At 29.6% G+C, this 16,045-nt stretch overlaps 1 protein-coding gene across 13 annotated transcripts in view; it reads left to right on the plus strand.

Annotated features, from left to right (window-relative positions):
- Window positions 1-16,045, plus strand: part of LOC127623673 (protein 4.1-like) — a 154,331-nt gene that overhangs the window by 51,731 nt on the left and 86,555 nt on the right. For all 13 annotated transcript variants that reach the window (XM_052098100.1, XM_052098109.1, XM_052098110.1 and 10 more), the window contains exon 2: window positions 15,058-15,221. In XM_052098100.1, coding sequence (XP_051954060.1) covers window positions 15,072-15,221 — 150 coding nt within the window. In that variant the 5' untranslated portion in view covers window positions 15,058-15,071. The remainder of the gene's footprint in view (window positions 1-15,057; window positions 15,222-16,045) is intronic.

Raw genomic sequence — 16,045 nt, forward strand, 5'->3', positions numbered from 1 at the left:
CTTCTGTACTCAAAATACACTTCTATACACAAAATACACTTCTGTACACAAAATACACTTCTGTACACAAAATACACAAAATACACTTCTATACAAAATACACTTCTATACTCAAAATACACAAAATACACTTCTGTACAAAATACACTTCTATACACAAAATACACAAAATACACTTCTGTACACAAAATACACTTCTGTACACAAAATACACAAAATACACTTCTATACAAAATACACTTCTATACAAAATACACTTCTGTACACACAATACACTTCTGTACACAAAATACACTTCTATACACAAAATACACAAAATACACTTCTGTACACAAAATACACAAAATACACTTCTGTACACAAAATACACTTCTGTACACAAAATACACAAAATACACTTCTATATACAAAATACACTTCTATACACAAAATACACTTCTGTACACAAAATACACAAAATACACTTCTGTACACAAAATACACAAAATACACTTCTGTACACAAAATACACACAATACACTTCTGTACACAAAATACACTTCTGTACACTTCTGTACACAAAATACACTTCTGTACACTTCTGTACACAAAATACACTTCTATATACAAAATACACAAAATACACTTCTGTACACAAAATACACAAAATACACTTCTATGTACAAAACACACTTCTATACAAAAAATACACACAATACACTTCTGTACACAAAATACACTTCTGGACTCAAAATACACTTCTGTACACAAAATACACAAAATACACTTCTGTACACAAAATACACTTCTGTGCACAAAATACACTTCTATACAAAATACACTTCTGTACACAAAATACACTTCTATACAAAATACACTTCTGTACACACAATACACTTCTGTACACAAAATACACTTCTATACACAAAATACACAAAATACACTTCTGTACACAAAATACACTTCTGTACACAAAATACACTTCTATATACAAAATACACTTCTATACACAAAATACACTTCTGTACACAAAATACACTTCTATACACAAAATACACAAAATACACTTCTGTACACAAAATACACTTCTATACAAAATACACTTCTGTACACAAAATACACAAAATACACTTCTGTACACAAAATACACTTCTATATACAAAATACACTTCTGTACACAAAATACACTTCTGTACACAAAATACACTTCTATATACAAAATACACTTCTGTACACAAAATACACAAAATACACTTCTGTACACAAAATACACAAAATACACTTCTATATACAAAATACACAAAATACACTTCTGTACACAAAATACACTTCTGTACACAAAATACACTTCTATACACAAAATACACAAAATACATTTCTGTACACAAAATACACTTCTGTACACAAAATACACTTCTATACACAAAATACACTTCTGTACACAAAATACACAAAATACACTTCTATATACAAAATACACGCTTCTGTACACAAAATACACTTCTGTACACAAAATACACTTCTGTACACAAAATACACTTCTATATACAAAATACACGCTTCTGTACACAAAATACACTTCTGTACACAAAATACACTTCTGTACACAAAATACACAAAATACACTTCTATATACAAAATACACGCTTCTGTACACAAAATACACTTCTGTACACAAAATACACTTCTGTACACAAAATACACAAAATACACTTCTATATACAAAATACACGCTTCTGTACACAAAATACATTTCTATATACAAAATACACTTCTGTACACAAAATACACAAAATACACTTCTGTACACAAAATACACTTCTATATACAAAATACACAAAGTACACTTCTGTACACAAAATACACTTCTGTACACAAAATACACAAAATACACTTCTATACACAAAATACACAAAATACACTTCTGTACACAAAATACACTTCTATACACTTCTATACACAAAATACACAAAATACACTTCTGTACACAAAATACAAAAAATACACTTCTATATACAAAATACACGCTTCTGTACACAAAATACACTTCTGTACACAAAATACACAAAATACACTTCTGTACACAAAATACACTTCTGTACACAAAATACACTTCTATATACAAAATACACGCTTCTGTACACAAAATACACTTCTGTACACAAAATACACTTCTATACACAAAATACACTTCTATACACAAAATACACTTCTGTACACAAAATACACTTCTATACACAAAATACACAAAATACACTTCTGTACACAAAATACACTTCTATACACAAAATACACTTCTGTACACAAAATACACAAAATACACTTCTGTACACAAAATACACTTCTGTACACAAAATACACAAAATACACTTCTGTACACAAAATACACACAATACACTTCTGTACACAAAATACACTTCTGTACACAAAATACACAAAATACACTTCTGTACACAAAATACACTTCTATACACAAAATACACTTCTATACACAAAATACACTTCTGTACACAAAATACACTTCTATACACAAAATACACAAAATACACTTCTGTACACAATACACTTCTATACACAAAATACACTTCTGTACACAAAATACACTTCTATACACAAAATACACAAAATACACTTCTGTACACAAAATACACTTCTGTACACAAAATACACAAAATACACTTCTATATACAAAATACACTTCTATACACAAAATACACAAAATACACTTCTGTACACAAAATACACAAAATACACTTCTATACACACAATACACTTCTGTACACAAAATACACAAAATACACTTCTGTACACACAATACACTTCTGTACACAAAATACACTTCTGGACTCAAAATACACTTCTGTACACAAAATACACAAAATACACTTCTGTACTCAAAATACACTTCTATACACAAAATACACTTCTGTACACAAAATACACTTCTGTACACAAAATACACAAAATACACTTCTATACAAAATACACTTCTATACTCAAAATACACAAAATACACTTCTGTACAAAATACACTTCTATACACAAAATACACAAAATACACTTCTGTACACAAAATACACTTCTGTACACAAAATACACAAAATACACTTCTATACAAAATACACTTCTATACAAAATACACTTCTGTACACACAATACACTTCTGTACACAAAATACACTTCTATACACAAAATACACAAAATACACTTCTGTACACAAAATACACAAAATACACTTCTGTACACAAAATACACTTCTGTACACAAAATACACAAAATACACTTCTATATACAAAATACACTTCTATACACAAAATACACTTCTGTACACAAAATACACAAAATACACTTCTGTACACAAAATACACAAAATACACTTCTGTACACAAAATACACACAATACACTTCTGTACACAAAATACACTTCTGTACACTTCTGTACACAAAATACACTTCTGTACACTTCTGTACACAAAATACACTTCTATATACAAAATACACAAAATACACTTCTGTACACAAAATACACTTCTATGTACAAAACACACTTCTATACAAAAAATACACACAATACACTTCTGTACACAAAATACACTTCTGGACTCAAAATACACTTCTGTACACAAAATACACAAAATACACTTCTGTACACAAAATACACTTCTGTGCACAAAATACACTTCTATACAAAATACACTTCTGTACACAAAATACACTTCTATACAAAATACACTTCTGTACACACAATACACTTCTGTACACAAAATACACTTCTATACACAAAATACACAAAATACACTTCTGTACACAAAATACACTTCTGTACAAAAAATACACTTCTATATACAAAATACACTTCTATACACAAAATACACTTCTGTACACAAAATACACTTCTGTACACAAAATACACACAATACACTTCTGTACACAAAATACACTTCTGTACACAAAATACACACAATACACTTCTGTACACAAAATACACTTCTGTACACAAAATACACAAAATACACTTCTGTACACAAAATACACTTCTGTACACAAAATACACACAATACACTTCTGTACACAAAATACACTTCTGTACACAAAATACACAAAATACACTTCTGTACACAAAATACACTTCTGTACACAAAATACACACAATACACTTCTGTACACAAAATACACTTCTGTACACAAAATACACTTCTCTACACAAAATACACAAAATACACTTCTATATACAAAATACACGCTTCTGTACACAAAATACACTTCTGTACACAAAATACACTTCTATACACAAAATACACAAAATACACTTCTGTACACAAAATACACTTCTGTACACAAAATACACAAAATACACTTCTATATACAAAATACACGCTTCTGTACACAAAATACACTTCTATACACAAAATACACTTCTGTACACAAAATACACTTCTGTACACAAAATACACTTCTATACACAAAATACACTTCTGTACACAAAATACACTTCTATACACAAAATACACTTCTGTACACAAAATACACAAAATACACTTCTATATACAAAATACACTTCTATACACAAAATACACAAAATACACTTCTGTACACAAAATACACAAAATACACTTCTATATACAAAATACACTTCTATACACAAAATACACACAATACACTTCTGTACACAAAATACACTTCTGTACACAAAATACACAAAATACACTTCTGTACACACAATACACTTCTGTACACAAAATACACTTCTGGACTCAAAATACACTTCTGTACACAAAATACACAAAATACACTTCTGTACACAAAATACACTTCTGTACACAAAATACACAAAATACACTTCTATACAAAATACACTTCTATACTCAAAATACACAAAATACACTTCTATACAAAATACACTTCTGTACACACAATACACTTCTGTACACAAAATACACTTCTGTACACAAAATACACTTCTGTACACAAAATACACAAAATACACTTCTATACAAAATACACTTCTGTACACACAATACACTTCTGTACACAAAATACACTTCTATACACAAAATACACAAAATACACTTCTGTACACAAAATACACTTCTGTACACAAAATACACTTCTATACAAAATACACTTCTGTACACAAAATACACAAAATACACTTCTGTAGACAAAATACACAAAATACACTTCTGTACACAAAATACACTTCTGTACACAAAATACACTTCTGTACACAAAATACACTTCTGTACACAAAATACACAAAATACACTTCTGTACACAAAATACACTTCTGTACACAAAATACACAAAATACACTTCTGTACACAAAATACACTTCTGTACACAAAATACACAAAATACACTTCTGTACACAAAATACACTTCTGTACACAAAATACACAAAATACACTTCTGTACACAAAATACACTTCTGTACACAAAATACACTTCTGTACACAAAATACACAAAATACACTTCTGTACACAAAATACACTTCTGTACACAAAATACACAAAATACACTTCTGTACACAAAATACACAAAATACACTTCTGTACACAAAATACACTTCTGTACACAAAATACACAAAATACACTTCTGTACACAAAATACACTTCTGTACACAAAATACACTTCTATACACAAAATACACTTCTGTACACAAAATACACTTCTGTACACAAAATACACTTCTATACACAAAATACACTTCTGTACACAAAATACACTTCTGTACACAAAATACACTTCTGTACACAAAATACACAAAATACACTTCTATATACAAAATACACTTCTATACACAAAATACACAAAATACACTTCTGTACACAAAATACACAAAATACACTTCTGTACACAAAATACACTTCTGTACACAAAATACACAAAATACACTTCTGTACACAAAATACACTTCTGTACACAAAATACACTTCTATACACAAAATACACTTCTGTACACAAAATACACTTCTATACACAAAATACACTTCTGTACACAAAATACACAAAATACACTTCTGTACACAAAATACACTTCTGTACACAAAATACACAAAATACACTTCTATACAAAATACACTTCTATACTCAAAATACACAAAATACACTTCTATACAAAATACACTTCTGTACACACAATACACTTCTGTACACAAAATACACTTCTGTACACAAAATACACTTCTGTACACAAAATACACTTCTATACAAAATACACTTCTGTACACACAATACACTTCTGTACACAAAATACACTTCTATACACAAAATACACAAAATACACTTCTGTACACAAAATACACAAAATACACTTCTGTACACAAAATACACTTCTGTACACAAAATACACAAAATACACTTCTATATACAAAATACACTTCTATACACAAAATACACTTCTGTACACAAAATACACTTCTGTACACAAAATACACTTCTGTACACAAAATACACAAAATACACTTCTGTACACAAAATACACAAAATACACTTCTGTACACAAAATACACTTCTGTACACAAAATACACAAAATACACTTCTGTACACAAAATACACTTCTATACACAAAATACACTTCTGTACACAAAATACACTTCTGTACACAAAATACACAAAATACACTTCTGTACACAAAATACACTTCTGTACACAAAATACACAAAATACACTTCTGTACACAAAATACACAAAATACACTTCTATACACAAAATACACTTCTGTACACAAAATACACTTCTGTACACAAAATACACTTCTGTACACAAAATACACTTCTGTACACAAAATACACAAAATACACTTCTGTACACAAAATACACTTCTGTACAAAATACACAAAATACACTTCTATACACAAAATACACTTCTGTACACAAAATACACTTCTGTACACAAAATACACTTCTATACACAAAATACACTTCTGTACACAAAATACACTTCTATACAAAATACACAAAATACACTTCTGTACACAAAATACACTTCTGTACACAAAATACACAAAATACACTTCTGTACACAAAATACACAAAATACACTTCTGTACACAAAATACACTTCTGTACACAAAATACACAAAATACACTTCTGTACACAAAATACACTTCTGTACACAAAATACACAAAATACACTTCTGTACAAATACACAAAATACACTTCTGTACACAAAATACACAAAATACACTTCTGTACACAAAATACACAAAATACACTTCTGTACACAAAATACACTTCTGTACACAAAATACACAAAATACACTTCTGTACACAAAATACACAAAATACACTTCTGTACACAAAATACACAAAATACACTTCTGTACACAAAATACACTTCTGTACACAAAATACACAAAATACACTTCTATACACAAAATACACTTCTATACACAAAATACACTTCTGTACACAAAATACACAAAATACACTTCTGTACACAAAATACACTTCTGTACACAAAATACACAAAATACACTTCTGTACACAAAATACACTTCTATACACAAAATACACACAATACACTTCTGTACACAAAATATACTTCTGTACACAAAATACACAAAATACACTTCTGTACACAAAATACACTTCTGTACACAAAATACACAAAATACACTTCTGTACACAAAATACACTTCTGTACACAAAATACACAAAATACACTTCTGTACACAAAATACACAAAATACACTTCTGTACACAAAATACACTTCTGTACACAAAATACACTTCTATATACAAAATACACAAAATACACTTCTGTACACAAAATACACTTCTGTACACAAAATACACAAAATACACTTCTATATACAAAATACACAAAATACACTTCTGTACACAAAATACACTTCTGAACACAAAATACACAAAATACACTTCTGTACACAAAATACACTTCTATATACAAAATATACTTCTATATACAAAATACACTTCTGTACACAAAATACACTTCTATATACAAAATACACAAAATACACTTCTGTACACAAAATAAACTTCTGTACACAAAATACACTTCTGTACACAAAATACACAAAATACACTTCTATATACAAAATACACTTCTAAACAAAATACACAAAATACACTTCTGTACACAAAATACACTTCTATATACAAAATACACTTCTGTACACAAAATACACAAAATACACTTCTGTACACAAAATACACTTCTGTACACAAAATACACTTCTATACACAAAATACACTTCTAAACAAAATACACAAAATACACTTCTGTACACAAAATACACAAAATACACTTCTATACAAAATACACTTCTATATACAAAATACACTTCTGTACACACAATACACTTCTGTGCACAAAATACACTTCTGTACACAAAATACACAAAATACACTTCTATACAAAATACACAAAATACACTTCTGTACTCAAAATACACAAAATACACTTCTATACAAAATACACAAAATACACTTCTGTACACACAATACACTTCTGTACACACAATACACTTCTGTACACAAAATACTCTTCTATACAAAATACACAAAATACACTTCTGTACACAAAATACACTTCTGTACACAAAATACACAAAATAAACTTCTGTACACAAAATACACTTCTGTACACAAAATACACAAAATACACTTCTGTACACAAAATACACTTCTATACACAAAATACACAAAATACACTTCTGTACACAAAATACACTTCTGTACACAAAATACACAAAATACACTTCTGTACACAAAATACACTTCTAAACAAAATACACAAAATACACTTCTGTACACAAAATACACAAAATACACGTCTATACAAAATACACTTCTTATACAAAATACACTTCTGTACACACAATACACTTCTGTACACAAAATACACTTCTATACAAAATACACAAAATACACTTCTGTACTCAAAATACACAAAATACACTTCTGTACACACAATACACTTCTGTACTCAAAATACACAAAATACACTTCTATACAAAATACACAAAATACACTTCTGTACACACAATACACTTCTGTACACACAATACACTTCTATACAAAATACACAAAATACACTTCTGTACACAAAATACACTTCTATACACAGAATATACTTCTATACACAAAATACTCTTCTATACAAAATACACAAAATACACTTCTGTACACAAAATACTCTTCTATACAAAATACACAAAATACACTTCTGTACACAAAATACTCTTCTATACAAAATACACAAAATACACTTCTGTACACAAAATACTCTTCTATACAAAATACACAAAATACACTTCTGTACACAAAATACACTTCTGTACACAAAATACACAAAATACACTTCTGTACACAAAATACACTTCTATACACAAAATATACTTCTATACACAAAATACTCTTAATACACAAAATACACTTCTGTACACAAAATACACTTCTGTACACAAAATACACTTCTATACAAAATACACAAAATACGCTTCTGTACACAAAATACTCTTCTATACAAAATACACAAAATACACTTCTATACAAAATACACTTCTGTACACAAAATACACTTCTGTACACAAAATACACTTCTATACACAAAATATACTTCTATACACAAAATACTCTTCTATACAAAATACACAAAATACACTTCTGTACACAAAATACACTTCTGTACACAAAATACACTTCTATACACAAAATATACTTCTATACACAAAATACTCTTCTATACAAAATACACAAAATACACTTCTGTACACAAAATACTCTTCTATACAAAATACACAAAATACACTTCTGTACACAAAATACACTTCTGTACACAAAATACAGAAAATACACTTCTGTACACAAAATACACTTCTATACAAAATACACTTCTGTACACAAAATACACTTCTATACAAAATACACTTCTGTACACAAAATACACAAAATACACTTCTGTACACAAAATACACTTCTATACAAAATACACTTCTGTACACAAAATACACTTCTGTACACAAAATACACAAAATACACTTCTATATACAAAATACACTTCTGTACTCAAAATACTCTTCTATACAAAATACACAAAATACACTTCTGTACACAAAATACTCTTCTATGCAAAATACACTTCTGTACACAAAATACACTTCTGTACACAAAATACACTTCTATACACAAAATATACTTCTATACACAAAATACTCTTCTATACAAAATACACAAAATACACTTCTGTACACAAAATACACTTCTGTACACAAAATACACTTCTATACACAAAATATACTTCTATACACAAAATACTCTTCTATACAAAATACACAAAATACACTTCTGTACACAAAATACTCTTCTATACAAAATACACAAAATACACTTCTGTACACAAAATACACTTCTGTACACAAAATACAGAAAATACACTTCTGTACACAAAATACACTTCTATACAAAATACACTTCTGTACACAAAATACACTTCTATACAAAATACACTTCTATACAAAATACACTTCTGTACACAAAATACACAAAATACACTTCTGTACACAAAATACACTTCTATACAAAATACACTTCTGTACACAAAATACACTTCTGTACACAAAATACACAAAATACACTTCTATATACAAAATACACTTCTGTACTCAAAATACTCTTCTATACAAAATACACAAAATACACTTCTGTACACAAAATACTCTTCTATACAAAATACACTTCTATATACAAAATACACTTCTGTACTCAAAATACACTTCTATACACAAAATACACTTCTGTACACAAAATACACTTCTATATACAAAATACACTTCTGTACACAAAATACACTTCTATACAAAATACACTTCTGTACACAAAATACACTTCTATATACAAAATACACTTCTGTACACAAAATACACTTCTATACAAAATACACTTCTGTACACAAAATACACAAAATACACTTCTGTACACAAAATACACTTCTATACAAAATACACTTCTATATACAAAATACACTTCTGTACACAAAATACACTTCTATATACAAAATACACAAAATACACTTCTGTACACAAAATACACTTCTATATACAAAATACACTTCTGTACTCAAAATACTCTTCTATACAAAATACACAAAATACACTTCTGTACACAAAATACACTTCTGTACACAAAATACACTTCTATACACAAAATACACAAAATACACTTCTATACACAAAATACACTTCTGTACACAAAATACACTTCTATACAAAATACACTTCTATATACAAAATACACTTCTGTACTCAAAATACTCTTCTATACAAAATACACAAAATACACTTCTGTACACAAAATACACTTCTGTACACAAAATACACTTCTATACACAAAATACACAAAATACACAAAATACACAAAATACACTTCTGTACACAAAATACACTTCTGTACACAAAATACACTTCTGTACACAAAATACACAAAATACACTTCTGTACACAAAATACACTTCTGTACACTTCTGTACACAAAATACACTTCTGTACACAAAATACACTTCTATACACAAAATACACTTCTGTACACAAAATACACAAAATACACTTCTGTACACAAAATACACTTCTGTACACTTCTGTACACAAAATACACTTCTGTACACAAAATACACTTCTATACACAAAATACACTTCTGTACACAAAATACAGAAAATACACTTCTATATACAAAATACACTTCTATACACAAAATACACTTCTGTACACAAAATATACTTCTATACACAAAATACATACATTCTGTACACAAAATACACTTCTGTACACAAAATACACTTCTGTACACAAAATACACTTCTGTACACAAAATACACTTCTGTACACAAAATACAGAAAATACACTTCTATATACAAAATACACTTCTGTACACAAAATACACTTCTGTACACAAAATACACTTCTATACACAAAATACACTTCTGTACACAAAATACAGAAAATACACTTCTGTACACAAAATACACTTCTATATACAAAATACACTTCTGTACACAAAATACACTTCTGTACACAAAATACACTTCTATACACAAAATACACTTCTGTACACAAAATACAGAAAATACACTTCTGTACACAAAATACACTTCTGTACACAAAATACACTTCTGTACACAAAATACAGAAAATACACTTCTATATACAAAATACACTTCTATACACAAAATACAAAAATACACTTCTGTACACAAAATATACTTCTATACAAAATACATTTCTGTACACAAAATACACTTCTGTACACAAAATACACTTCTGTACACAAAATACACTTCTGTACACAAAATACACTTCTGTACACAAAATACACTTCTATACACAAAATACACTTCTGTACACAAAATACAGAAAATACACTTCTATATACAAAATACACTTCTATACACAAAATACACTTCTGTACACAAAATATACTTCTATACACAAAATACACGAAATACACTTCTGTACACAAAATACACTTCTGTACACAAAATACACTTCTGTACACAAAATACACAAAATACACTTCTGTACACAAAATACACTTCTGTACACAAAATACAGAAAATACACTTCTATATACAAAATACACTTCTGTACACAAAATACACTTCTATACACAAAATACACTTCTGTACACAAAATACACTTCTATACACAAAATACACTTCTGTACACAAAATACAGAAAATACACTTCTGTACACAAAATACACTTCTATACACAAAATACACTTCTGTACACAAAATACAGAAAATACACTTCTGTACACAAAATACACTTCTGTACACAAAATACACTTCTATACACAAAATACACTTCTATACACAAAATACACTTCTGTACACAAAATACACTTCTGTACACAAAATACAGAAAATACACTTCTGTACACAAAATACACTTCTGTACACAAAATACAGAAAATACACTTCTGTACACAAAATACAGAAAATACACTTCTATATACAAAATACACTTCTATACAGAAAATACACAAAATACACTTCTGTACACAAAATACACAAAATACACTTCTGTACACAAAATACACAAAATACACTTCTGAACACAAAATATACTTCTATACACAAAATACACGAAATACACTTCTATACACAAAATACACGTATTTAAGATACATTCTCTTAAAGCAAGTCTAAATATCTTAGTGCATCCAGAAAGTATTCAGAGCTCTTCACTTTTTCCACATTTATGTATGTTACAGTCTTATTCCAAAATTGATTACATTTATAATTTTCCTCAAAATTCTACAAACAATACCCCATAATGACAATGTGAAAGAAGTTTGTTTGAAATCTTTGCAAATTTATAAAAATTAAAAAAAATCACATGTACATAAGTATTCACACCCTTTGCCATGACACTCAAAATTGAGCTCAGGTGCTTCCTGTTTCCACTGATCATCCTTGAGATGTTTCTACAACTTGATTGGAGTCCACCTGTGGTAAACTCAGTTGATTGGACGTGATTTGGAAAGGAACACACAAGTCTATATAAGGTCCTTTTAAAACTAAAAAATAAATAAAAAGTGCACACTGTCTATAATATTTGGTCATTAATGTAAAGATTTATTTGTGTTCCCTTGCTGAGAAAGACATTTTACCAAAAAGATCATGATTTTTTATATAAATGTTTGTCTCTCAGTCTGAACTTGACCTCTTTACACCAACATTGACATTAATCAGAAGTGACATCATTGTCTTCAACAGCGTGCTACCGAAACAGATAGGACATATCATAATCTGAATAGTACATAATCTGTGTAATCTGTATGATCAAACTCAACAACTCAACCCTGTAACATGAAATTAAGATATTAAATCAGTACTTTTCAATATAATATTTTAATCCATAAACGTATATTGAATTTATTAATATCACGCATGCTATGTGGTCTTCTGTCCTACACCACACAAGGAACAGTGACCATTTTGAGCAAAAATCCACAACTCTTCTTATTCAGTTCATTTATGAATACTGTTACAAAAATATGGTATAGTCAATGTATTATGTATATTACAAATTCTATACATTTATTTATTGAAGCTATGTTACAAATATGTGTGTGCAAGTCGCTAGTGGTTGGAAAGTTGTGACGGGGTTGAGACGAGAGTGGTAATATTTGATCATTAAAATGGGAACACAATTAAAAATCAATATATTGTTTTCAGCCTGACATGTTAAGGGTTAGCTAAAAAAGTTGGGATATTAGTTAAAAGTCTGAATTTACTACATTTTTTACAAGAATAATGAGACCACAATTTAACTTTGTAGCTTTATCACATAAAAATAAGAAAACTGTCATAAATGTGATATTTGTAATCATTAAATTTGTATGAGGAGCACATAAGCATCAGGTAGATGTTTATTTTATAACAAGTATTGTGTAGAATCATTTACAAACACGTCCGTACAGGGATGAGATAAAAGGTGTCCAAATCAGAAACAAATTGGAAATAATAAAAGGGATGCCATTTTGATGCCTGATATATGAATATGATTTGTTGGAGTTTTAATATGTGCCTAATGTTTTGAAGTACTCAGTCAAATGTTGTCAAAAAACATTTCCAAGAAATATTACTGAATCCCAGTAATGACCCTACTGTATTCTAATTACTAAGTTAAAAAACATCTAAATAGTGTAGAAGTCTACATTACATTATAAATTACTCCGAATACTTCAGTTGAGTTCAATACATTTAATTACTCTTGAACACATTTGTAACATGAATTCTGTGATGTTCAGGGTGTGACTTGTGTGCAATATTGCACAAGGAGGAAATATGTTATTTTTAATTTGATTTGCCAAAAACTTTTTTTTTGTTATTAGAAAGTAACAAAGTATCAAGTAGTTTGATTACTTTTCCCTCTAAGTAATCAGTAAATCAGATTAACATTTAAGAGGGAATTAGACTTTTTTATAAAATTCCTTTGAGTAATTTTAACACTGCTCACAATATAATCCTTGTATAGACTGTAAATCTATTCTTGGAGTTGCTTGTCTAAGTGTGTTTTCGGTCCTCTTTTGGGTCTCAGTGTGATTGTGCGTAATGACGACAGAGGTGGGACCAGAGACAGATGTGAAGAAGGAACCAGAGAAGGTTCCAGAAGCTCTGCAGCAGACGGACACTCCACAAACGGACCAGCTTGACAAACCTACTGACAGTGACACCCAACCCGCCCCAGCCAGCGCAGAGGAGGTACTAATGAAATAACTCTTTATGCAACAATAACTATGTTTCATCCAAGGGATTTTTTTTGTGACTAAAAGGTGTAGCGTCTAAATCGATCACAAAAAATTATCACAAAAATGTCACAAGTGTAGACGTAATATTTTAGATTCATATACACATCGATTGATGGTTGTTACACTAAGAACGAAAGTTTCCCCCAGTACTTGGTGCAGGTTGCCAGCTTGAACAGGGCCATGAAGATTTGCTTTCGGGTTGGAACCGGTGGCAGTTCGCTCAACTCTACTTTCTATAAGGCTGTCAATTTAAACCGTTTATTCAGTACAATTAAGTGATATAAAAATAACATGTAAAAAAATGAACACAATCATTATCGGAGTGGTCACAGGTCGGAACACGTAAAAAAAAAAAAAAACTGACTGCACGTAAATTCTATAATTAATTTTCCTTATTAGCAATTCAAGCTTGAAGTAACACGTTTAGATTCATACTTTAGCCTGGCACGGCAGCACATCCTTCGAGTGCAGCTCTCGGCTGCCCGGGGCATTTATACTTGATGCGCACCATGGTTGCACTCTTCTCCAAACAATAGATGGCAGTTCAGAGAAAATATCACCTAGTCCAGTGAGAAACAGCGGCGAAGATGCTCTTTGCTGAATTTTATATTTACCTAGCCAGGTATTATGTTAAATGGTCTGCACATATATAGCGCTTTTTTTAACCTTAGAGCTTACCAAAGGGCTTTACACTGTGACTCATTCACCCATTCACATGCACGCACACACACACACACACACACACACACACACACACACACACACACACACACACAC

Source organism: Xyrauchen texanus, chromosome 30 (assembly GCF_025860055.1).
Source record: "Xyrauchen texanus isolate HMW12.3.18 chromosome 30, RBS_HiC_50CHRs, whole genome shotgun sequence".
NCBI lineage: Eukaryota > Metazoa > Chordata > Actinopteri > Cypriniformes > Catostomidae > Xyrauchen > Xyrauchen texanus.